This window comes from Pan troglodytes, chromosome 9 (genome assembly GCF_028858775.2).
Source record: "Pan troglodytes isolate AG18354 chromosome 9, NHGRI_mPanTro3-v2.0_pri, whole genome shotgun sequence".
NCBI lineage: Eukaryota > Metazoa > Chordata > Mammalia > Primates > Hominidae > Pan > Pan troglodytes.
Window position 1 is genome coordinate 37,027,806 of NC_072407.2, and position 25,320 is coordinate 37,053,125.

Here is a 25,320-nt window from a genome sequence, read left to right on the forward strand (position 1 = left end):
AACATTTCAGCATTCCAGAAGAGGTAAACAATTATTGCATAACCTGGTGAAAAACTCTCTGAAATGTTATATAAAGTATCAAAATGGTCACTGAGGTCACCAAGCTTTTTCAAATATTAGTGTTTTTCAAGATTTGTCTTCTGAGACAGATGAGCTTTTTCCCCCTCCCATGCAGTGAGGGAGGACTTGTGTGTTCATTCAGTTATACAGCACGGGATAAAGTTCATTGGTATACTGGGTGCCTGAAACCAGCCCTGAATGCATCCTCTTTCTGTGAGTAGCAGCCAATTGAGAGATTACAAAGAAAATCCTTAAACAGAAGTAAAGCAGGGTTTTACCACCATCAGGGGAAGAGGTCACATTAAAAAAAAGGTTGCCAACTGGTTGGCAACTTTTTTTTTCTTTTTTGAGATGGAGTCTCACTCTGTCACCCAGGCTGGAGTGCAGTGGCACAATCTTCGCTCATTGCAACTTCCGCCTCCTGGTTTCAAGCGATTCTCCTGCCTCAGCTTCCCAAGTAGCTGGGATTACAGGTGCCTGCCACCACACTCGGACAGTTTTTGTATTTTTAGTAGGGGTTTCGCCATCTTGGCCAGGCTGTTCTCGAACTCCTGACCTCGAAGATCCCCCTGCCTCGGGCCCCCCAGAGTGCTGGGACTACAGGCGTGAGCCACCGTGCCTGGCCAGCTTTTTCCAACACTAAGCAGCAGCAACTGGCCACCACCTCCCACCCACAAACCCAAGTCCCCAGGGGCAGCTTCTTAGTATGTATTCTCTGAAACAATCCCATGTAGAAGCTCTTTCCAATAAGCTAAATAATGAACTCCCACTTAAACACCATTCTACTTTACACCTAAATCACACAAGCATCCTCCTTCTAAGAAGACATTATAATCGTTTTGAAAATCATTGCAAAATTCCCAAACTTGAAAAAAAAGGAAAAAAAAGGGCAAGTGTCTGGCAATTGGATTATTGGTCTCTAAGACCACTCATCCTTTCAGAGGTATCCAGCATTGGATCCCTGGCCTGGCTTCAACTTCCAAGTAACTAAGACGTGTCCCATTAATAGCCCTTCCTCCTTTTCTCCCCTCACCTTCACTCCAACCGGCAGCAAACTGTCCCTACCCACCCGACCCACAGTTCCTTTGGAGGCAGCACAGATTTCCTGGCAGCCAGTCCCAGGGTCTTTCGTTGCTGCCCTCCTGTGACCTCTAGACATTGCTCTCCTGGGCCACATAGGATTTGTTTGTTCTGCACAGGTAGGGATGTCTGAAAAACTCGATTATTATTGTTATTATCACTATTACTACTACTACTATGACATAATTTTAAGCACTTACGTTCTGGACGCAGTTACTAAATGCTGAACCTGAATTGGTTCCTATAAACCTCGTTAAAAAACAAACAAACATCTCAGTGAAGCAGGTACTAAACCTACCCCCGCATCACAGGTGAGGACACCGACGCACAGAGCAGTTAGGCAGCTTGCCAGGTTCCCGACTTTTTCTATTTCTTTCTTTTTTTTTTTTTTTGAGACGGAGTCTCGCTGTGTCGCCCAGGCTGGAGTGCAGTGGTGGATCTTGGCTCACTGCAACCTCCGCCTCCTGGGTTCAAGCGATTCTTGTGCCTCGGCCTCCCGAGTAGCTGGGATTACAGGCGCCTGTCACCAAGCCCAGCTAATTTTTGTATTTTTAGTAGAGACGGGGTTTCGCCATGTAGGCCAGGCTGCTCTCGAACTCCTGACCTCAGGTGCTCTACCTGCCCTGGCCTCCCAAAGTGCTGGGATTACAGGCGTGAGCCACCGCGCCCGGCCTGGTCCCGAGTTAATCTACGGCAGGCCGCGGTTCGAACCCCGCTGGTGTGAGCCGCGGGCCGCGTGGTGCCGGCCCAGGGAACCGCTTTGTCCCCGACCACCGCTCGCGTGGCGTCGCGCCCGAGGAAACTTGGATCGCTGGCGCCGCGGGCTACGTTCAGTGGTTGCCGGAGAGACACGTGACCGGCAGCGGGGGCGGGGCCTGCAGGGAGCCACGCCCCGCACAGTTAACAGACGGGCGCTCAGGGAGTTAGGGAGCTGTGAAGCTGCTGGAGGAGTTGGCGTCCGGGGAGCAAGGGCCATGGCCACCGTGCAGGAGAAGGCTGCTGCGCTGAACCTCTCGGCTCTCCACAGCCCCGCGCACAGGCCTCCCGGTAGGTGCCGAGGACTGCCGCCTGGGATGGCGCGGGGCGGGCTGGGGTGCGCGGGCTGGGTCCCGGCGCGGGGCGGGCGGCGTGGGGCGTTCGGCCGCCTGCGCCTGGCAACGGCCGGCTGGGCGAGCACAGCACAGCTGCGACCACTTGGCCAACGCCCCCGCCGAGCGGGCGGATCGAGTTCCTCTCTGGCTGGTGGGCTGCAAGCGGCAGAGCCCGCCCGCACAGCCCAGCTTTTTTCTCTCTACCCGGACTCTCAACTTGACCGCGCGTTGGTCTGTGCGCCCGCTAACGTGCCAGGCACGCGCCGGGGAGCTCCGGGTTATGCTCCGCGGTGCTACCGGTGACAAGTGTGGTATCTGGAATTTGTGTAGTTCTTTGCCCCCTGTCTCAACCACAAACGTTGACGACACAGTATGGCCAGGGGCCGAGCTCCTCCCTTGCCCACTTTGTTCTCCAGACTGCTAGGAGTCAAGAGTCAGCTTGTCTCCCCGGACTCTTCCTGGGAGGGATGAGAGGTTTATGTGAGTTCTACTGGCAGGAATTTGGCATAAAAGGTATTTATTAACACTTTATGTATAAGCAGTATTTTAGTGAATAGAAGTTTTTGGCTAAAAAAACAGTTACATGAAATTAGGAGGGAAGTTGGCAAATTCTGCCACCGGCCTAATCGTGTCTTTTGGGGGCAGTTGATTTAGGATTCTGGCTTCTTTAAATGTTCAAACACATGAAGAGAATCGGATATCACTTCTAAAATGCTGGTTATAGCAGATCTACAACCCAGTTAATAGGGGTGACTCAGATAACTGTTAAGATACTCAGATAACCCTTGGCTTTTTTCTTTTGGTTAAGTTACAACTTTTTCCCCTTTCTGGAGCTCCAGTCTGGGATGTCGTAGGAATTAGTTCCCTTTCTGACGAAAGCCTTTCGTTTGTAGAAACACCAACCAGTGAAACTGTGATTCCTTCCTCTGGGTCAAATGGGTGCTTCTCAGTGGCCCCACTCTTGTGTTTGACTTACTCACTAATGCTCATTTTAATCTTCAAAATGCTAACGACAGATTATGATAGAGAACCATTTTTCACTTGTCCTTTTCTAAGAAAAATCATAATATTGACCTTAGTCTGCTTCCACGTAAAGGATTCAGGTAAGCACACAGTGGCCACATTGAGAACGTCTCCTTGATTTATGTTGTGAAGAGAAGACAAATGCTAAGACATTTGGGAATTTAAAACCAAATGACATTGAAAACAGTCTTGAGAAATCTTTTGGGCCCACTTACTCAGTGAAGGAAATTCCCAAATGTCACCTGCTTAAAATAAAAACATGGTACCCTGTTTTCTCTAATAGCTGAAATACCAATTCTGGAGCTTTGGGCATTTGTGAACAGGTTCTTAGATGGTGTAAGGAAGTATGTATTCAGAAATTAAGTAGATAACTCTCTAAGGGAAGAGTTGAAGTGCTGGTTATCAGGAATCAAAAGAACACTGTCCTCGGCACACTAGCTGCAGTGGACGGAGAGGGGCCCGCTGTTCTCACTCATTTTGCTTGCTACCGCTGGAATCCTGACCTGGTAACATTTGTTAGCCTTTCTTTCACCCTTTAGTTGCCTTGTCATAGTTCCAGTGAGCAAGGTAGTGGGAGCACACGGTTGTTGGTTCTTTGCCATTCTCTTTCTGTGTGCTCTGACAGGCAGCTTTGTACTTTTGTTTCTCCACCGATTAGTAACTCTCACTTACCTTAAAGGGGCTGTAATGACCAGGGACCTGATTTATGTACAAGAAATGAAATCTATATGCCAGTCTTCAGCCACTATGTCAAAAACACTTGTCTTTTAATATGACAAACAAGAAAGTAGTCTGTTATCCTGTTATCCCTTTATACTGTAACCTAATTCTTTGAGTTTGCCTGGTATCACTTTTCCAGGGAGCTCAAAGTACTTCCCATATGCTGTCTCATTAATGTATGTGAATTAAAGCAGAGACCAATGTCTGCTTTTGCTGATAATTCTCGTAGATATTGTAAATTTTTCTTGTTGGTAGAGACTTCTTTTACCTACCTGCACCCTTCTCTTCACAGGCAATCGCAGTCTTCAGCATGACGCCTCTAATGCCAACTAGCAGGAAAATAAACTTTGGACTACCAGAACCAATATCCAGTAAAAGTGTTGTAATCTTGGGATCATAGTATAGAAAATTTTTCCACTCAGTCACAACTGTCCAGTTTTAACACCATAAACACAATTCTCTTTACATTTATCTATTAATATTTTCATGAGGTTTTGGTTACTATCCAACAAATGTCCTTTTTCTTTGTTGTCTTGACAATTCTTTGTGTGAGTAATATTTTAAAACCTCTTTTGAAAAAATCTTTCTTAAAATTCTCTTAAATCCTAAATGGTCTAGGATTTATAGATGTGTTATTTTCTGATGAAAAGTTAAATCCTCTGGTATGTGTCACATCTTGTCTTCTCATCTCCTGCTGGCCTTTATGTGATTGAATACTATTCAGAACTTGACATTATCATCCAGGTAGTAGGAGTAAATAAAAGGTAAACTCCTAAGGTTGGGGACTGTGTCCTCTGAGTTCAGAGGAAGGAAGAGGAAGGAAGATACCTCCCTTTTCTTTCTACTTTTAAAATAAAATTTTAGATTCACTAAATAGTATGGTCCATTTGTCATAATTAATGAACCAATATTGATACATATAATTATTAACTGAAGTCCACACTTAGATTCCCTTGGTGTTTGCCTAATGTTCTCTTCCAGGATCCCATCCAAGATATTATATTACATTCAGTTGTCATGTAATGAGTCTACTCTTCTGGACTGTGACAGTTTGCTCCTTTTGTTTTTAGTGATACATCTGTTAATTTCTGGACATTTTGCGAGACACATTAACACATTGTCTCATGATCCTTGCAATGAGTGAGAGAAGTGGAGTTAGCTCTGTTTTCCAACAGAAAAGTTAGGCAGTTTGCCCAAGATCGTGTTATTAGTAAATGATGGACCCAACAATGGAACTCAGGTCCCTGGGACTGCAGAGTCCACACTGGTCTAACTCTTTGTAGTCACAGCACCTAGCACTGTGTCTGCTGTGTTAGCTCAAGTTTCCATGTCTGAACAGTATTCAGTCAACCCAAGGTTTCTTAACCTTGGCACTACTGACGTTTTCTTTGTTGTGGGTGCTGTCTGTGCATTGTAAGATGTTTAGTAGCATCCCTCTACCCACTGGATGCCAGCAATACTCACACTCATTGTGACAATCAAAAATGTCTCCAGACATGTCCTGTTGGGGGTATAATCACCCACTGAGAACCACTGGGTTAACCTTCCTTTAAAATTTTTTTTTATGAACGGGGTGTAGTGGCTCACACCTGTAATGCCAGCACTTTGGGAGGTTGAGGCAGGTGGATCATTTGAGGCCAGGAGTTTGAGACCAGCCTGGCCAATGCGACAAAACCCCATTTCTACTAAAAATCCAAAAATTATCTGGGTGTAGTGGCGCACACCTGTAATCCCAGCTACTCAGGAGGTTGAGGCAGGAGAATCACTTGAACCCAGGAGGCAGAGGTTGCAGTGAGCCGAGATCACACCACTGCATTCCAGCCTGGATGACAAAGTGAGACTCTGTCTCAAAAAAGAAAAAAAAGTAAGTTTTTTAGTAGTTAGCAATAATTAACAACTAACAAATATTGACTAACCAATTGTATTATATTGAGGCAATCTGTAAGGCAATTAAATAATTTAAACCTCTGTAAACTGCTAGGAAATCTGAAAGAAATCGGGCACTAGCTCACCATCTCTTAAAAGTTTTATGGAGAAACATCAACTGTCTGGATTCAGTTCCTTTTTTTTTTTTTTATTTTTAAGTCCAGTCTAAAGACCGAGAATGGAAACAAAATTGTTATATGTTCATTAAGAGGTAGTGTGTTTTATTAATTCTGTGTGTATGTTTACCTTACATTGGGATCCAATTTTATAATGTGTATATTGATCTACTTCTAAAGATTTAATATAATCTTACTATTTGAAGTGATTATACAATTGTTTTCCCTTTAAATAGGTTTTCACAGTAGGACTAGGGTTGCTGACAGGGTGGATTATGGTTGATGCTGATTATCCCTAATTTTGGGGTAAATGTAATTTCTTTACATTTTTAGGGAATTATTATGACTCAGTTATTTAGTGTGAATTCTTAGAAGTGAGGATGATTATTACTGGTACTACACGTATATATAAGTGTTCAATATTATCTTAGAAGTTTAACTTTTACTTTTGGTAAACGTTTTTTATGGTAGAGTTCAAATACATGTGAAGGGCAGCTTTTGAAAAATAGCTATTGTTTTCAAGCAAATAAGGATGAGACTGCTTGAAAAATGAAGGTTAACTAGCCTAGATTTATATAGTGCTTGAGACTATGTGTTGAAGGCTAGATAATCAAATTATTCCTGAGCCTCCTTAGGCAACCTTCCAAAAGGTTTTGTATCTGGTAGGGTCAAATTTGTCCATATGCTTCCTTTCTTGCCTATAGATCTGCCATATTTGGTGTTCAATGTCCTTATCTAAATGGAGGAGATATAATTTCAGTCTTTACGTTCCTATAATCAGTTTATTTAAAGACAGGATCTCACTCTGTCACCCAGGCTGGAGTGCAGTGGTGCGATCCTAGCCCACTGTAACCTCGAACTCCTGGCCTCAAGCAATCTTCCCGCCGTGGCCTCCCAAAGTCCTGGGATCAGAGGCATGAGCCACTGTGCCTGGCCTGGCAGTTTAGACCTGAAACTAACCTAAAATATTGTGTTCAACTATTTTATCAGTAGATGAAGAAACCTACTTACAGAGATTTTCTCTTATCCAGAGTTTTTACAGCTGATCTCTAAACTCTTTGATTCCATTTGTTATGATGCTTTTAGAAAATGCTTGACCAGGCTGGGCGTGGTGGCTCACACCTGTAATCCCAGCGCTTTGGGAGGCCGAGGTGGGTGGATCACGACGTCAGGAGTTCCAGACCATCCTGGCCAACATGGTGAAACCCTGTCTCTACTAAAAATACAAAAAAAAATTAGCTGCATGTGGTGGCGCGTGCCTGTAATCCTAGCTACTTGGGAGGCTGAGGCAGGAAAATCACTTGAACCAGGGAGTTGGAGGTTGCAGTGAGCCAAGATTGCACCACTGCACTCCAGCCTGGCGACAGAGTGAGACACTGTCTCAAAAAAAAAGAAAAGAAAAAAAAAGAAAAAAAAGAAAATGCTTGACCAAATGTAAGGAAGCATCAAGATGTAGATAGTGATGGATTTTAAAAGGTTGTTTAGCTCATATGAAAGTAAGGTTTGAGGACAAGCTGAACCCTTAATTCTGATTGCAAGACTTAAAAAACATTCATTGTCTATTTTTGGTCTCTTAAATCCCGTTTAGAAATCACAGTAAGTCATCTTACTGGGCCATGATCTGCTATGCCAATATTCATTTCAGCTTTTAGATGACGATAAATAAGTTTCAAACCATATATGTTCAGCTGGTGAAGTCAGCATTTTAAAAAGCAGGTTATCCTGGTATGGGTTTTGGCACATTTACTTGTCAAGTCCAGGGTACATTGTGTATGAAAGCATCTGTATGAACATGAGCTAGTTTGTGGGTGGTGGTGCTTGAAGGGAAATATCCCAGGATGCAATGGTTGGGAATTAATGGTCAGTGAGAACAGAGGGGACCTGTGAGGGCTGCATTGTATCATGCCTGGAGGACTCTGGAAACCTGTGGTTCACAGGTGTCTACTCTCCTGCTCTAACTAGTTCTTTAATCTTTTATGCAGTGTTATCCAACCTGCAGAACCTCCTGATTTCCCACAAGTTAATATGGGGAAATTTCTTCTTTACCTCTTAATTCTTCTGTGAAGATTAGCCTTTTCTACTCATTGAGGCCAAATATCCCCTCTCACCGCCCTCTTCAGCTGTCTTACTGATCTGTAATTAATAAGTGACTCAGCCTTATCATTTAGGATTTGTATGCCAACCTACTTATAGCTCAAGTGTTATGACTTATGTGTTTCATCTTTATATTATCACTAGTCCAAAAGTCTGTCTCATTGGTTCTTAAAAGGCAGTCTGATCGAAGTTTGAATCTTGCATGTCTTCCTTTTCCTGTCTTACCCTGTGTACTGTGGTAGTATTTATTACAGAATTTATGATATCCTGCCTTATTTTATGAGTAGTGACTACTGTTTTTAAATAGCTTGGTTAAGGGTTCTTAGAGTTTGTTTTATCTCTTGGCTCTCTTAAAGCTGTTTCACTTAATCCAAGTTTCCAGTGAAAGGTTAATGCTTAAACAACTTATCTGATGGCTGACTTTTCATATATTTATATTTAAGTACTAGGAAAAACTAGTATATATTTATCAGCTGTGTAACTGCGGGCACATTTAACTCACAGAGCCTCAATTTCCTCAAAATAGGATTATTAATAATCATTTTGCAGAGAAGCTTATCAGAATTAAATGCGAGAAGACAGAGCCTGTCATAGTGTAAATACTCAAATGTTAGCTATTAATAATAAAGATTTGAAAAATTAAGCAGAAATTGTTTATTTAAATCTTATTTATAATCTCTGGTATTTTAGGAAGTTAAGAATATTAGTCGCTAACAATGTTTAGGCATTGTGGCTGGAAATAGTACAACTACTCCTGAGTTCTAGATACCAGGAATGACCTGGACTTACTTTGAGATTCCATCAAATGCCTCATTCTTGCTCTGTTCAACAGAGACTAAATACTGTACCAAGAGTAGATCTAATTCCAGCTTGATTTATTTAGTCAATTCTCCATAATTCAGTTCCTGAAATAGCTCACATTATATTTGGAAGACTGGCAACAATTACTTCCATCTTTGTTTAGTACTGGCTTATGAAATATCTTCAAATTTAAAATACAATTTTGACAATTAAAAACAATCTTGCTCACTTTGGGAGGCCAAGGTGGGTGGATCACGAGGTCAGGAGATCGAGACCACCCTGGCTAACACGATGAAACCCCATCTCTACTAAAAAAAAAATACAAAAAATTAGCCGGGCGTGGTGGCAGGCACCTGTAGTCCCAGCTACTTGGGAGGCTAAAGGTGGGAGAATGGCATGAACCCAGGAGGCGGAGCTTGCAGTGAGCCGAGATCACGCCACTGCACTCCAGCCTGGGTGACAGAGAGGGACTCTGTCTCAAAAAAAAAAAAAAAAATCTTGCTGATCATTTTAAACCAACGTTATAATAATGGGTAGGTGGTAAATTACCCATCTACTTTTGGTATTAGAAATATACAAATAAACAATAAAGGACTGTGTATTTGTGTATATGCTATTCATTTTCACTATAAAGATGTTTAAATTGCTAGTAGCTACAGAATTATGCTACAAGTGAAATCAGTGTAGTGATTCAGTGTACTCCTTATATTTATTGCAATGTAAGAGATGAATTTCAAATGACCCACTTATAATTTATGGCTCTAGTGCACTAAGAGGAGTTTTTGTTTATTTATTTATTAGATGGAGTCTTGCTTTGTCGTCCAGGCTGGAGTGCAGTGGCGCTATCTTGGCTTACTGCAACCTCCACCTCCCAGGTTCAAGCAATTCTCTGCCTCAGCCTCCTGAGTAACTGGGATTGCAGGTGCCTGCTACCACGCCCGGCCAATTTTTGTATTTTTAGTAGAGAGGGTTTCACCATCTTCGGCAGGCTGTAAAGGAGTTTTAATAATGTCCTTCAGGAGCTTATCTTATGCTTTCTTCATCTTAAACATTCTATTTTGCCTAAAAAAGTAGGAAGATAATTTCAAGTAGCAATTTCTTTAATTATAATTCCCTTTTTTCCTTACCATTGTACTCATGCATATGGTTTTCCTTTCTAGACGATCTTAAAGGAAGTAATAACTTCACCTTCTCTGCCAAAATATCTAAAAATAAAGGAAGTAATATACTTAACATAAATGGGGGCTTAAATTAAGACTGCTGAATTTTCAGAGGATCACTGAAAAGTGTAACACATTAAAGGGCCTACTCTTTATGAAAGGAAAAAAGGGAGAGAGCCAGCCAGCCACCAAGTGAGTGATTCACTGGAATCCATTCCATCGGTTTACAAAAACCCAAGACCTGATTTCTTTCCTATTGATTTCCAAATATCTGCTAATTACAATGAGGAAAAATGTGATAGGATATTTTTGAAAGTTTGTTTTTCTCCTTTTGTGTTTGGCAAAAATCTTGCTTTCTTCTGTGTGTACTCTGTCTTTGCAATAGGTCATAAGCTCCTATAGGGCAGGAACCAAATTGTTACTTTACCGCGCATACAAAGTATTTAACTCATAAGCCTGCATAATAGGAGGCTTTAAAAATATTAGTTTATTTCTGCAATGATTGTGTGTGTCAATGTGTATGTGTGTATGTGTGTATACAATCATGCTTAGTGTAATGACGGGGATATGTTCTGAGAAATGTGTATTGTCAGGTGATTTCATTGTTGTGCAAACATCATATAGTTCCACAAACCTTGATGGTATAGCCCGCTACACACCTAGGCTATGTGGTGTAGCCTGTTGCTCTTAGGCCACAAACCTGCAGAGCTATACTGAATGCTGTAAGCAATTGTAACACAATGATAAGTACTTGTGTATCTAAACATAGAAAAGGTACAGCAAGAGATAGGAACAGGAATTTTTAAGCTCCATTATAATTGTATAGGACCACTGTTATATGTGGTCCATCATTGACAGAAATGTTGTTTTGTGATGCATGACTCTGTGTGTGTGTGTGTGTGTGTGTGTGTGTGTGTGTGTATGACTCATAAGTACTTCAAAATCATATAAAACATGAGCCAAGTCCCAGTACTACCTCTTTCAATATAATATCTGGAAGTGCCATGTAACCTCTGTGACCCTGTTTTCCATCTCTCAAATAGAAATGATACGTACCTCATAGGTTGCTATTGAAGGTTAGATAATTTACATAAGGCGTGTAATAGAATTCTTGTACATAACTGGTAACTGCCACAAGGTCCTACTTGACGTGTCCTCCTAACTCCCAGTCTCAAACTCCAGCCCCTCTCCCTCCTTGATCTAACTTCCTGTTCTTCTCTCCCTCCCCACACCACTCTGGCTGTGCGGACCTCCCTCCTATCCTACCAGAGCACACTCCCACCTCAGGGCATTTGCTCTTTCCCCAGATGTCTGCACAGCTTGCTTCTTGCTTCTTGGTTTTACTTGAGTTTCTGCTCAGGTATAACCTTATCACACAGGTCTATCCTGACATCCCATTTAAAGTAGCATTCTTTATCTTATCCAGCTTTATTTTTCTTCTCAGCACTGATCTAACACGTATGGATTGTCTTTATCTTCCTACAAAGTCTTAAGTTCCTGAGAACAGGAATCTTATTTTGCTTACTGTTGCATCTTAGCATATAGAACAGTGTTTGGCATATAAGTACCAAATTTTTAAATGAATCGCTATTAAAACAGTATTTCAGTAAGCTACCCTCATAATTGCTCCTTATCAATAACTTTGGAAATTACCACATTTTTGCCTAAGGATTGCTTAGACCTTATTACAAATGAACAAGGTACTAAATCCCAGTTTCTCTATGATTTTTCTCCTTCTAGGTTTCAGTGTAGCTCAGAAGCCATTTGGAGCCACGTATGTATGGAGCAGCATCATAAACACTCTTCAAACACAAGTGGAAGTGAAAAAACGAAGGCACCGTTTAAAACGACATAATGACTGCTTTGTTGGTTCAGAAGCTGTGGATGTCATTTTTTCTCACCTAATTCAGAATAAGTATTTTGGTGATATAGATATTCCTCGAGCCAAAGTGGTGAGAGTGTGTCAAGCACTTATGGACTACAAAGTATTTGAAGCAGTTCCAACCAAAGTCTTTGGAAAAGACAAAAAACCTACATTTGAAGATAGTAGTTGCAGCCTTTATAGATTCACCACAATACCTAACCAAGACAGTCAGTTAGGCAAAGAGAACAAACTATATTCACCTGCCAGGTTGGTATATAATGTTAGATTATCACGGGAATATTGGCAGGATTTTGTCTACCTTTTTATGAGATGCCTACTGGCTTTATATTACATTTTTAGCAGTAAATGTGGCTAAAATATGGGTCTGTGGGTAAATTTGATAAAGTGCAATGAAATTTTGTTAGCTTTATTGGGTGTCTCCTAGTCATATTTTATATTTAGCAGAAGCAGTCAACACACTTTGATTTTCCTGCTTCAGGTTATAGTTGCAGTGTAAAAAGTGTTCTCATACCACTTGGTATGAGAACATAGCGAAGGCAGGCAGAGAGAAACCCAGATTGCGGTGGGAGAGAAGAAGGAATTATTTAAAGGGAAACTGGGGAGACAGAATTGTGGAATCCAGTGATTGAAATGGATGTGGGTGATAATGCATAATGAACTTACAGCTATTTGTCATGAAGTAAACCAACTTTACCCTTTCCCCTTTGTTACCCTCAGCTAAACTGTGCAGTGGTGACACAGAGGTATAATTGAAGCTCTTATAATTCAGATCTGACCTAAAGTCAGAGTTTTAGTGTATTCATTTTCGTGCGTGTGTACTTTTTTGAGGCAGGGTCTTACCCTCTCACCCAGACTGGAGTGCAGTGGTGTGATCTCAGCTCATTGCATTGTCTGCCTTTTGGGCTCAAGCGATCATCCTAGCCTCCCAGTAGCTGGGACTACAGGCTTGCACCACCATGCCTGGGTAATTTTTTTTCTTTTCTTTTCTTTTTTTTTTTTTTCCTGTGGAGACGGAATCCCATTATGGTTCAAGACCAGGCTAGTCTGAAACTCCTGGGCTCAAGTGATCCTCCCGTCTTGTCCTCCTAAAGTGTTGGAATTAGAAGCATAAGCCACTGCGCCTGGCCCATTTTTACATGTTTTGACCCAAACTAAAACATGATAAAATTTACCTCTTTGTGTAGAAAGGAAATATGAGGATAAAGTAAGGCACAGTCAAAACTTTCAGATGCAGGTCCACACACTTTATCTGAAATCCTTGGGAGTGGATGCATTTAGGAATTTGGAACTTTGGAGCATTTAGAAAAGTTATCTTGTACATTTATGTGGTTCACCATCCCTGGAGGCATCTGGGACAGCATCTGGTAATCAAGCATAATGATATTTCCGTGGTAAACAAAAGAATATACTACCGGGATAAATTAAAGCTATCATAGTCTCGGGACAGATTTTGTCATGATATGAGCTCTAAATAAACCTTTGATTTTCAAAGCTTTTTGGGTTTCAGAATTGCAGGTAAAGGGCTGTAGATCTGTATTTAGAAAACGATAAGTACTGTTCACCAAAGAATGCCCCACAAAGAGATAACTGATAAACCCAGTATGCATAATGAAGTCCAGTTATGTTTGATCGCATTTTTAAACTGGTGACTAAGATTTTAGTCACTGAATTAGTTAAATCTAAGAAAATGTTCAAAGGAGAACAGAATATGTTTATGCTTGAGAAAGAAGGTGGGTGTTTTTATAATTTATTCTACTCTTAGAATTTGGATTTGTTGTGTTTTTGCTCTGAAATGCATAACTCTGTAGAAAACTCTTAGCTCTCAAATACTAAAATATTTCTGTGGGCTTAGTAAATGTTCATTTCTGAAATAAATTCATTTTAGGTATGCAGATGCATTATTTAAGTCATCCGATATCAGATCAGCCAGTTTAGAGGACCTGTGGGAAAATCTGAGTTTAAAGCCTGCCAACTCCCCTCATGTAAATATCTCTGCAACCTTGTCTCCACAAGGTAAGCTAAGGATGAAGCAAAGTAAGAAGTAGAAGACAAACTTCAAAGTTATTTAAAATTTTTTAATCTTAATCTTTATTAGATTTTAAATATTCAAAGTACAGAGAAAGAGTGCACTATGTATTAAAGCTGTTTATGTTCAATTTTAACAGAAGTCTATTATCTTTGACAAATAGATCAGTGTTAGAACTCTTGAACACTGACTTTTGTCCGATCAGCTGGCAAAGGTTCAGATCTGAGATGTTTTGCATGCAGATTTGTATTGAAAATATGCTCTCCGATGTTTCTTTTCCTAAGATTTTATTAGGTCAAGTAAAATTTGAAAATTACATTAAAACATTAACAGAATTCTTCGGTTCTTCGTTGTCTGTAGCAATGGAATATAGTTTAATGACTTTAATTTCCACCCTTCCCCCATTCCAGTTGTGGAAACCCTGAGTGGAATAATCTGCAACCAATAGTTTCAAACAAGTTTTTAGCTTGAATGAATCATTCTTTCTTCCAGAGTCCTTATTAACATGTTACATGACTTGATCTCTTATCTCTGACAGATTGCTTTTTACAGTACAAAGAATGAAAAGAATTCCTGTTGTCCAAAGCCTATTCTCCTACACTCTAAACAAATCTTGGATTGTTTTACTTTGTTATAAGAAAGCACTTCGTAAGGTTGACTTTTTCTTTCTTTTTGGCCACAAATTTACTAGCTTAGACCTGCTTAGAAAAATATTATGGTGAGCATATAGTAACTATTAATTGTTACTTTTCACCTTGTCATTTTTCCTGTGTAGTTATTAATGAAGTGTGGCAAGAAGAAACAATTGGGCGTCTACTACAACTTGTAGACCTTCCACTTCTTGACTCCTTACTGAAACAGCAAGAGGCTGTACCTAAAATTCCTCAACCTAAGAGGCAGTCCACCATGGTCAACAGCAGTAACTATCTGGATCGAGGGATTCTCAAGGCTTATAGTGACTCTCAGTATGTGGAAATACATATAATAATTTGAGTGTGTTTGTAGGTAGATTGAGATAATGGTTTTAAGGTAATCTGTTCTATTCTTTTTTCTATAGGATCAGATATGCACTGTTAGTTGATATTATCAGTATTTGAGAATGTGAAGAACAAAATTACATTAGTCAAAATTAGAAAAAGATTTGTTTCATTTTTCATATTCATTTTTGTTTCACATGTAACTTGCACATTAAGTGAAAAAAAATGATTATGCTTTAGCTTCTTATCTTTGTTAAAATGTAGAGCTGTCTGGACTCTCAAGATTTCCTCAAAGGGACCTGGAAGAATAGGAACAGATTTGACAGATTATTGAGATCCTTTGATTACATATCTAGAATGCCTGTTACATATGTATTTAGTTAACTAGTTGTATTAAAGAAATACAATAAGGCCGGGTGCGGTGGCCCATGCCTGTAATCCTAGCACTTTGGAGGCCGAGGTGGGTGGATCACTTGAGGTCAGGAGTTCGAGGCCAGCCTGGCCGACATGGTAAAACCCCGACTCTACTAAAAATACAAAAATTAGCCAGGCATGGTGGCACGTAATCCCAGCTACTTGGGAGGCTGAGGCAGGAAAATCACTTGAACTTGGGAGGCAGAGGTTGCAGTGAGCTGAGATCATGTTGCTGCATTCCAGCCTAGGTGACAGAGTGAGAATGTCTCAAAAAAAAAAAAAAAAAAAAATGAAAGTAACTCTCTCATTCCAGTTACTCTTCTCTTGAATATAAATCCTAAGGTTTGAAGGCTTAACTTTAGGTGCTGAGGGAATTAAATTTTTTTTTTCCTTAAAGACGAGTTCTGCATTACTCATAACTTTGAGGCTCTTCTATAAAAATTATTGTTGGTTAAAATAAGTTATCAGATTTTTCTAGCTTAATTTTTTATTATTTTGCCTTAGCAGATAGTGTTGCAGTCTAATTAAGGAGATGAAAATGTTTGAAAGGAATACAATTACATTTTCAGTACTTCACTAATTCTACGTTCCAAAGAACTATTAATACTATAAACAGTTGAATGCCAAAAGGCAGCTTAAAGCCTTATATGAAAAAGTTAATCCCAACATATGTGTTACTGAATTCTGCAGATATAACACATTTCTATAACCTAAAGGAACATGTGAAACATTGTGTAATTACTAAATTTTTTTTTTTTGAGACAGAGTCTCTCTGTCGCCCAGGCTGGAGTGCAGTGGCATGATCTCAGCTCCCTGCAACCTCCGCCTCCCGGGTTCAAGTGATTCTTCTGCCTCAGCCTCCCAAGTAGCTGGAACTACAGGCGCACGCCACCATGCCTGGCTGATTTTTGTATTTTTAGTAGAGATGGGGTTTCACCATATTGGCCAGGGTGGTCTTGAACTCCCGACCTTGTGATCTGCCCACCTTGGCCTCCCAAAGTGCTGGGATTACAGGCGTGAGCCACTGCACCCAGCCTTGTAATTAGTAATTTTTATATACAAAATCAGAATTTGTGCTAGAAGTGACCTTAAAGATCATCTTATCATATAAAGTTGAAGCTGATGTCAAGAGAGGTGAAATGACCTGCCTGAGATACCTCACCTGGCTGAATTAGTTGTCCTGAGTCCATGGCAGTATGGCAGTAGAGGACATGATTGATTGCTTTTTAACGATAGATAGATAGATATAAAAAATGGAATATTAAAAGTTTACTACTTTATTTCTTGAAATGTAACATTTTTCTGAAGTTACCCAGCAGGATTTTACTGTAGATGATAATTGATATTTAATTATTTTGTTTTGTTGGTTTGTTTTTTGAGATGAGGTCTCGCTCTGTTGCCCAGGCTGGAGTGCAGTGGCTCAATCTCGGCTCACTGCAGCCTCTGCCTCCTGGGTTCAAGCAATTCTCCCACCTCAGCCTCCCAAGTATCTTGGATTACAGGGGTGCACCACCACACCCAGCTAATTTTTAGTAGAGACGGGATTTCACCATGTTGGCCAGGCTGGTCTCGAACTCCTGACCTCATGTGATCCACCTGCCTCGGCCTCCCAAAGTGCTGGGATTACAGGTGTGAGCCACCGCGCCGGGCCTGATGTGTAATTATTTTGAAATGTTTCTTCCTTTAATCTGTCCTAGCTAAAGGGAGAGCTAATAGATCATAGACAGAGGTCTGAAGTAAGCAACATTGTGTTGGAGAAATACTGGCCCAGAACTCAGATCTGAGATCTAGTCCTGCCTGAGGCCTGAGCAAGTAACTTGGAGTTTCTGGGTCTCCATCGTAAATGTGAAGAGCAAGAGTAGAGTTTGAATTTGTATGCTCTTTTCACCTCTGTATTGTGGTGGAGAGTTTGTTTTCGTGAAAAAGGAAAAAATAAAGGGAAAACATTAAGCTGAATTTGTAAATGTGATACGTGATCTAGCTATATATTAAAAAGAACTACACATATCTTTTAAGCTCATGTAGAAATTTATCCTGATGGCTTGAAATAGCTACTGAATTAGGTACCATGTGTATATTTGTTATTCTTTGCCTTTTAAATAATCTTCCCTTGCCTTTTAAATAATCTTCCCCTCTCCCCTATAGGGAAGATGAGTGGCTCTCTGCAGCAATTGACTGTTTAGAATACCTTCCAGACCAAATGGTGGTGGAAATAAGCAGAAGCTTTCCTGAGCAACCAGACCGAACAGACTTAGTGAAAGAACTTCTGTTTGATGCCATTGGCAGATATTACAGTAGTAGGGAACCTCTGTTAAATCACTTATCTGACGTTCATAATGGAATTGCAGAACTCTTAGGTAAGTAAGATCTAACTGGATACTAGCATTTATCTTTTGGAGGAAACAAGAAAAAGTTAGTTCTCAAACTGAACCAGAATAGTACTACTACAAGCTGGGAGTGGATCTGGATTAATTCATGGAAAGTATGTTTGTTCAAAAACTTCTAGGGGTCATTTGGAAAGAGGCTTTAACAAGCTCTAAAGTTATGCAGAAACTTCTGGTTACCCAGGAGTATAATGCTGCTCTCATTCACCGGAAGCTTAAGCATAAAGCAGCAATTCTCTTTTTTTAGAAGAGTTATCAGCACCACCATTACTCCCCTTTCAATCTCTTCAAAATGGCAGACTCTCTGCTTTGTCTCTCTACCAATGAGCCACATAATTTGTTGGAAACAAATTGGAGGTTTCAGAAAATTTCTCTTATTTTTCTCAAGGAGAGTTGGATACATAAGTATTGTACACATGGTATACTCCCAAATGTACTGAATTAATGAAAAACAGAACGGGATTTTATCCACAAAGCTAAGAGTTAGATTTAATGCCAGAAGATATTATATGACAGGGACTTAGGCTGTTAGTTGCCAATTTGAGAACAAGCTGCCTTTATGGTATTCACCATTCATTGTTAATTCCTAGTCTTGCTTTTGCTTTTGGAAATAATTTTGAATAAGTGCACTTTTTAACTCAAACTGTAACTTGAGTTTTGTTCCCTTTAATATAGTCATATTTGGTCAATTAAAAGCAGTTTTTTTCTTTTGGCTAAAGTGAATGGGAAGACGGAAATAGCTTTAGAAGCTACCCAGCTCCTTCTAAAGCTTTTAGATTTCCAAAATAGAGAAGAATTTAGAAGACTACTGTATTTCATGGCTGTTGCAGCAAATCCTTCTGAGTTTAAATTACAGAAAGAAGTAAGTCTTTTGTTTAACTCTTAGTTGTATTTAATATCCTTAATACTTACAGGTTAAGTATTAGATTATTCCATCTTCAGCATCAAGTATGCTGAAATGTATAATAGCTATTAATATTTAATATTCCCTTTTATATTAAACTTGTCTCTTAAATATATACTATTGGATATATTTGTTTTATTTTTATAGAGTGACAACCGAATGGTTGTGAAAAGGATATTCTCAAAAGCTATTGTTGACAATAAAAATTTATCCAAAGGCAAAACAGATCTTCTGGTACTCTTTTTAATGGATCATCAGAAAGATGTTTTTAAGGTAAAATTGTGAAAGTAGTTAAATTGAGCTTATGTAATAGATCACTAGATTAAAATGCATTTGAATAATGTCCCATGTCCCTTCTTTTTCTTAAGATTCCTGGAACTCTACATAAAATTGTAAGTGTTAAGCTTATGGCCATACAGAATGGAAGAGATCCAAATAGAGATGCAGGTAATCTGAGAAATATTATTTTCATGATCTTCCAAAGACAAATTTCAGGTGTTTTTTGAAAATGTTTTGCTATAAGTAGTTGGACTTTAATTTCAACCAAATTTAAAACATTCTCCTCAGTTATTCATACAAAGCAACTTTACAAGTGTTAGAAAGTCAGCAGTGCTTACCATCTTCAGTGCATATTACAAAATGGGGAAGAAAAACATAAAGACAAGAATATTGCTTGATTTTTCTGGTTAAATATGAGGAATTGAGTCATTAACTGAACTTTTTACTTTTAAACTTTAAGGATATATTTATTGCCAGAGAATTGATCAACATGACTATTCCAACAATACAGAGAAGACAACCAAAGATGAGCTGTTGAATTTACTAAAAACTCTTGATGAGGATTCAAAACTTTCTGCCAAAGAGAAGAAAAAGTTGCTAGGTCAATTCTATAAGTGTCACCCAGACATCTTTATTGAGCATTTTGGAGACTGAGTTTTTAATATCTGTATATAAGTTGTGTATTTTAAGAATAAATTATGTATCCTAAATATCCAATCACATTTGTAAGCATGGAAGCTCTAAATTTGAAACTGTACTTAATAAAAATTTTTTTGTATAACTTCGTGTGTCAGAAGCTATTAGTCATATCGTGTATTGCTGTTAAGTACTTGAGTTGATTTATAATTACTGTGCTCAATGCTTTATAGAACATAATAGAGATTTAGATGACATTGCAGTATTTATATAAGAAAGCATTAAACAGTAAAGAAAACGATAATTACATGTTAATAGGAGTGGGGTTTGTGTTTTGAAAGGTACTCCTTAAAGATGCAAGATAGAAACTTAGGTTATGATAAAAAGAATTTGCTGATTACCTTAAGTTGTAGACAAATCAGAAATCAGACTGTCCTAATGCTTCCGAAAACAAAATTTTTTAAGCTTATTGTGGAAAATTTCAAACATACATGAAAGTGGAGACAATAGAGTAATGAACTCTTGCTTGTACCCATTAACTAATACTGCCAACTGCCAACTCATGGCCAATCTTGTTTAATCTGTACCCTCCCTCACTCCTCACTCATCCCAGCAAATTTCAGATATCATATCATTTCCTCTATAAAATGTCGGTGTGTATGACAAAAAGGAACGTTAAAAAAAAAACATAAAACCATTGTCATTCACATAAACCTACAACTCCTTAATATCAGGTTTGCAGTTAGTGTTGAAATCTTATGATGATCTCAAATGATTTTGACAGTTTATTCAAATGGAGATTCAAATAATGTCCATAAATTGCAATTGGTTAGTGTGTTTAAGTCTCTCTTTAAAAATCTGTAAGTTCTGTAATCCCAGCACTTTGGGAGGCCGAGGCAGGCGGATCACGAGGTCAGGAGATTGAGACCATCCTGGCTAACACGGTGAAACCCCCTCTTTACAAAAAAAAAATACAAAAAAATTAGCTGGGCGTGGTGGCAGGCACTTGTAGTCCCAGCTACTCGGGAGGCTGAGGCAGGAGAATGGCGTGAACCCGGGAGGCGGAGCTTGCAGTGAGCTGAGATGCACCACTGCACTCCAGCCTGGGCGACAGAGTGAGACTCTGTCTCACAAAAAAAAAAACAAAACTGTAAGTTTGGCCAGGCACGGTGGCTCATGCCTGTAATCCCTGCACTTTGGGAGGCTGAGATGGGCGGATCACGAGGTCAAGAGATCGAGACCATCCTGGCCAACATGGTGAAACCCCGTCTCTACTAAAAATACAAAAATTAGTTGGGCGTGGGGGCACGCGCCTGTAGTCCCAGCTACTCAGGAGGCTGAGGCAGGAGAATCCCTTGAACCCAGGAGACAGAGGTTGCAGTGAGCCGAGATCACACCACTGTACTCCAGCCTGGTGACAGAGCAAGACTCTGTCTCAAAAAAATAAATAAATAAATAAAAATGTAAGTACTCCTTTCTCCTTCCACCTTTCCCCTCTCTGTCTTTTTGTCTGTGTGTATGTCTCTATTGTTAAATAAACTTGGTCAGTTGTTCTTGAGTTTTCCTCAGTCTGAATTTTTCTGATGACAAGTCTGGGCTGTCCTTTATCATGTTCCTTTGTATCCTATAGTTCTTGTAAATTGGGCATTAGAGCTAAAGTTTTTAATACCTTTTTAACCAAGTTAATCATTATTTGGAATGAGTGCACTGTGAAGATACACAGGTGACCTTTAAACACCACAAGTTTGAACTGCGCAGGTCCACTTGGATTTTTAAAAACAGAAGTTATACAAAGTGTGCTTGCTTCTCCTGCCTCTCCTTCCACCTCCACCTCTGTGACCCCTGAGACAGCAAGACCAGCCTTCCTCCTCCTCTACCTATTCAATGTGAAGATGACAAGGATGAAGACCTTTAGGATGATCCACTTTCACTTTGAATAGTATATATTCTCTTCCTTGTGACTTTCTTAATAACATTTTCTTTTCTCTAGCTTACTTTAAGGCAGGAATACAGTATTTAGAGCAGACACGGTGGCTCATAACGGTAATCCCAGTACTTTGGGAAGCCGAGATGATTGCTTGAGACCAGCCTGGGCAATGTAGAGAGACCCTGTCTCTAACACCCCACCCCAAAAAAAGAAATTAGCTAGGCATGGTAGCATGCACCTGTGGTACAGCTCCTTGGGAGGTTGAGGTGGGAGGATCTATTTGAGCCTGGGAAGTTGAAACAGCATTGAACCATGATTATGCCACTGCACTTCAGCCTGGGTGAAAGAGCGAGATCATGTCTCAAAAAAAACAAAACAAAACAAAAAAAAACACTCTATATATAATGTAACATACGAAATGTGTGTTAATTGACTGTTATTGGTAAGACTTCTGGCCAACAGTAGGCTAATAAGTTTTAGAGAAGTCAAAACTTATATGTAGAATTTTGATTGTGCAGGGGGATTGATGCCCATAACCCCCACATTGTTCAAGGGTCAACTGTATTTGATAAATAGACAAGCAATATAATACAGTTTGAAGTTGCTCATCCTAATAATAATAAAGCCAAAAGATTAAATACTGAATTTTGTCTTTTAACTGACTTTAATGAGAGGTAGGGAAAACTGAAATGATGCACCAATATGTTAGCATGTCAGTAATGTTTTTTTTTCCCCCCCTTAGGTATAACTGATAGTGCCTAGTCTAAGTAGATAAAGGTTGAGGACTAATATCTATAAAATACCTTTCATACCAGTTCTAATAACTCAGGGAATAACTCCGGTTTTTTGGATAGGTAAGAATGGAAGGGCTGGGCGTGGTGGCTCACGCCTGTAATCCCGGCACTTTCAGAGGCCAAGGCAGGTGGATCATCTGAGGTCAGGAATTTGAGACCAGCCTGACCAACATGGTGAAAACCCGTCTCTGCCAAAAATACAAAAATTAGCTGGGCGTGGTAGCGGGTGCCTGTAATCCCAGCTACTCGGGAGGCTGAGTCAGGAGAATCTCTTGAACCTAGCAGGCGGAGGTTGCAGTGAGCCGAGATTGTGCCATTGCACTCCAGCCTGGGCGACAAAGCAAGACTCCCTCTCAAAAAAAAAAAAAAAAAAAAAAAAAAAAGGGAAGGCAGCTCTCTTTACAGTGAGGGGAAAAAGAAGGTAAGTTTATGATTTAAATGTGAGAGGAAGTTTTCAGAAACAAGCTACTGGAACTGTGGTGAGATCAGCATGGTGGGCAGAGCAACTGTGTGCTATCTGATTTGTAACCTTTATTTTGCACATAATTGAATAGCATATTTATTTGACAACCTTCAGGGGAAGGCAGAACTGCTTAGTTACATTCATACTTCTAGGAGAAGCAACATTCTAGTAGAATGATAATTTCAGGGAAAATATACTAGTAAAATCAATTTACCTTAGGCCTTATAAGGAGGATAAAAAGAAAAATCGATCATGTTTACTGCAACCATTGTCAAGGTTTTAAACTACAGGTCCAGTGCTACCTTGAAAGCCTTGGGCAACCCTCCTCAGTCACTAGAACTGTTGATTATCTTTTGCTGTGTGCTCTCATTCATTCACCCATGACGCCTTCTTGGGGACCCATTCCCACATAGACACCTAATGCCTAGTTGACCGTAAGTCTTGCCATCATCCTAGCAGAGCAGACCAAGGTTGAGCACCTGATCCAAGGGCAGCTTCCCTGGATGCTAATGAGACTAACTTTGTTCAAAAATCAGTTTGGCCAATCAAATTCTATATAGGTAAATTGAAATTATGAGGAGCGTCAATTAAGAAAGTACAGAAACCAGCCTGTAGCATAAAGAGTTGAATGGACTACAGCAAGCAGAGATGTGACAAGAGGGATCCTGTGTGTACAGGAGCAGTAGCCGACCTCTAGAGTGGCTGCCACCTTTCTCCCTCCAAGTCCTATGTCCTTGCAGTGAACTCCCTTTACCTTAACGTAATTTGAATTTCCAGTCCTTGCAGCCAAAGATCAAAATGGAATGTGTCTATATATATTTTTTGAGTATTGAAACAGTACAAAACATTAAAAGATTACAAGTGAAATATCCCAAATTAAATCAGTGATTTTGGTATTGTTGCAGTATCCTCTCCAGGTGAAAATTGAGTATATTCATTCACTTGCTCCTAACCAAGTGAAAATTGGTTATATTAACCTTTTTTTTTTTTTTGAGATGTAGTCTCGCTCTGTCTCCCAGGCTGGAGTGCAGGGGTGCGATCTCCGCTCACTGCCACCTCTGCCTCCTGGGTTCAAGGGATTCTCCTGCCTCAGCCTCTCCAGTAGCTGGGATTACAAGCGCCTGCCACCATGCCCAGCTAATTTTTGTATTTTTAGTAGAGACGGGGTTTTGCCATGTTGGCCAGGCTGGTCTTGAACCCCTGACCTCAGGTGATCCGCCCGCCTCGACCTCCTAAAGAGCTAGGATTACAGGCGTGAGCCATTGCACCCAGCCATATTAATATTTTAAGGAAGGTAAGGGAGGTGGTTCTAGCCTGCTTCCCCAGAGAGCTTTTAAAACTTGTCTGGCATTACCCCCCGCCAGAGTTTTGGATAATACTTTTCCAACCCCTGCCCCTGAGATTCCAAGTTTTATTTGTAGTCAGGGCTGAAAAACACTAGAGACTTAATGGTACGAGTTTAGACTCAGAAGAACTGCATGTTTTCTTTGCAGATCTTTTTTTTTTTTTTTTTTTTAGACGGAATCTCGCTCTGTCACCCAGGCTGCAGTGCAGTGGTGCGATCCCGGCTCACTGCAACCTCTGCTTCCCGGATTCAAGCAATTCTCCTGCCTCAGCCTCCCAAGTAGCTGGGATTACAGGCATGTGCCACCATGCCCGGCTAATTTTTTTGTATTTTTAGTAGAAACGAGGTTTCACCATGTTGGCCAGGCTGGTCTCGAACTCCTGACCTTGTGATCCACCCACCTCCGACCTCCCAAAGAGCTAGGATTACAGGTGTGAGCCACCGCGCCCAGCCATTCTTTGTAGATCTTAACAGTTCCATTTAGTTGAGTATCTTAAGGGTTTTTGGTGTTTTTTCCTCCAAAAAGTGAATCTTCACCAGAGAACTTCTGTTTTTGTCTTTTTTTTTTTTTTTTTTAAAGCAAAGACTTTAATGTGCAAGTTAGTAAATGGTTTGAGGGTCTGGTATTGCACTCGGCCTTCAATACGTTAGCCAATAACTACCCACATGTGATCTATTTAGAAGCAGTGTTTGAAAGCACCAATGTCACCCCATCTGCTTTTTTGTAGTTGGTTGTTTTTTTTTTTTTTTTTTTTTTTTTTTGAGACAGAGTCTCGGTCTGTCTCCAGGCCGCAGTGCAGTGGCGCGATCTCGCCTCACTGCAACCTCCGCCTCCCAGATTCAAGCGATTCTCCTGCCTCAGCCTCCCGAGTAGCTGGGACTACAGGCGCGCGCCACCACGTCCAGCTAATTTTCGTATTTTTAGTAAAGACGAGGTTTCACCATGTTGGCCAGGATGGTCTCGATCTCTTGACCTCGTGATCCGCCCGCCTCGGCCTCTCAAAGTGCTGGGATTACAGGCGTGAGCCGCTGCGCCTGGACTAACTTTTTTTAAAGCTGAGGAAATGAGAGAAGGGGAATAAACTGTGTGTAGCTACAAACAGGATGGCAAAATTAAATTTCAAAGAACGGGCGGGGAAGGTTTCAGATGCAATGGCTTCTTATTCCTTCTTTTGACTGACCCGCGCCTTCTCCGCCTCCCTTTCTCCTCGCGTC

General features: G+C 40.4%; 1 protein-coding gene across 2 annotated transcripts; it reads left to right on the plus strand.

Annotated features, from left to right (window-relative positions):
- The first annotated feature begins 1,875 nt into the window (after positions 1-1,875).
- On the plus strand, positions 1,876-19,721 carry DEPDC7 (DEP domain containing 7). Of its 2 annotated transcripts, none has more exons than XM_001143476.8 (9): positions 1,876-2,187; positions 11,812-12,202; positions 13,842-13,969; positions 14,758-14,947; positions 17,519-17,730; positions 18,477-18,619; positions 18,809-18,934; positions 19,030-19,108; positions 19,401-19,721. In XM_001143476.8, exons 1-9 carry the CDS (start codon positions 2,115-2,117, stop codon positions 19,592-19,594), a joined length of 1,536 nt encoding a protein of 511 aa, XP_001143476.1. In that variant the 5' UTR covers positions 1,876-2,114; the 3' UTR covers positions 19,595-19,721. The 2 variants fall into 2 exon arrangements, with proteins under 2 accessions (XP_001143476.1, XP_016776133.1); XM_016920644.3 differs by lacking the exon at positions 1,876-2,187 and adding an exon at positions 2,233-2,744.
- The last annotated feature ends 5,599 nt before the right edge of the window (positions 19,722-25,320 follow it).

Bases quoted from the DNA above. Each gene is read 5' to 3' on its own strand.
- DEPDC7 (XM_001143476.8), top strand. From the start codon at position 2,115: ATGGCCACCGTGCAGGAGAAGGCTGCTGCGCTGAACCTCTCGGCTCTC. The intron at 17,731-18,476 runs GTAAGTAAGATC...TTTTGGCTAAAG, and splicing joins TGGAATTGCAGAACTCTTAG to TGAATGGGAAGACGGAAATA. The intron at 19,109-19,400 runs GTAATCTGAGAA...TTAAACTTTAAG, and splicing joins AGATCCAAATAGAGATGCAG to GATATATTTATTGCCAGAGA.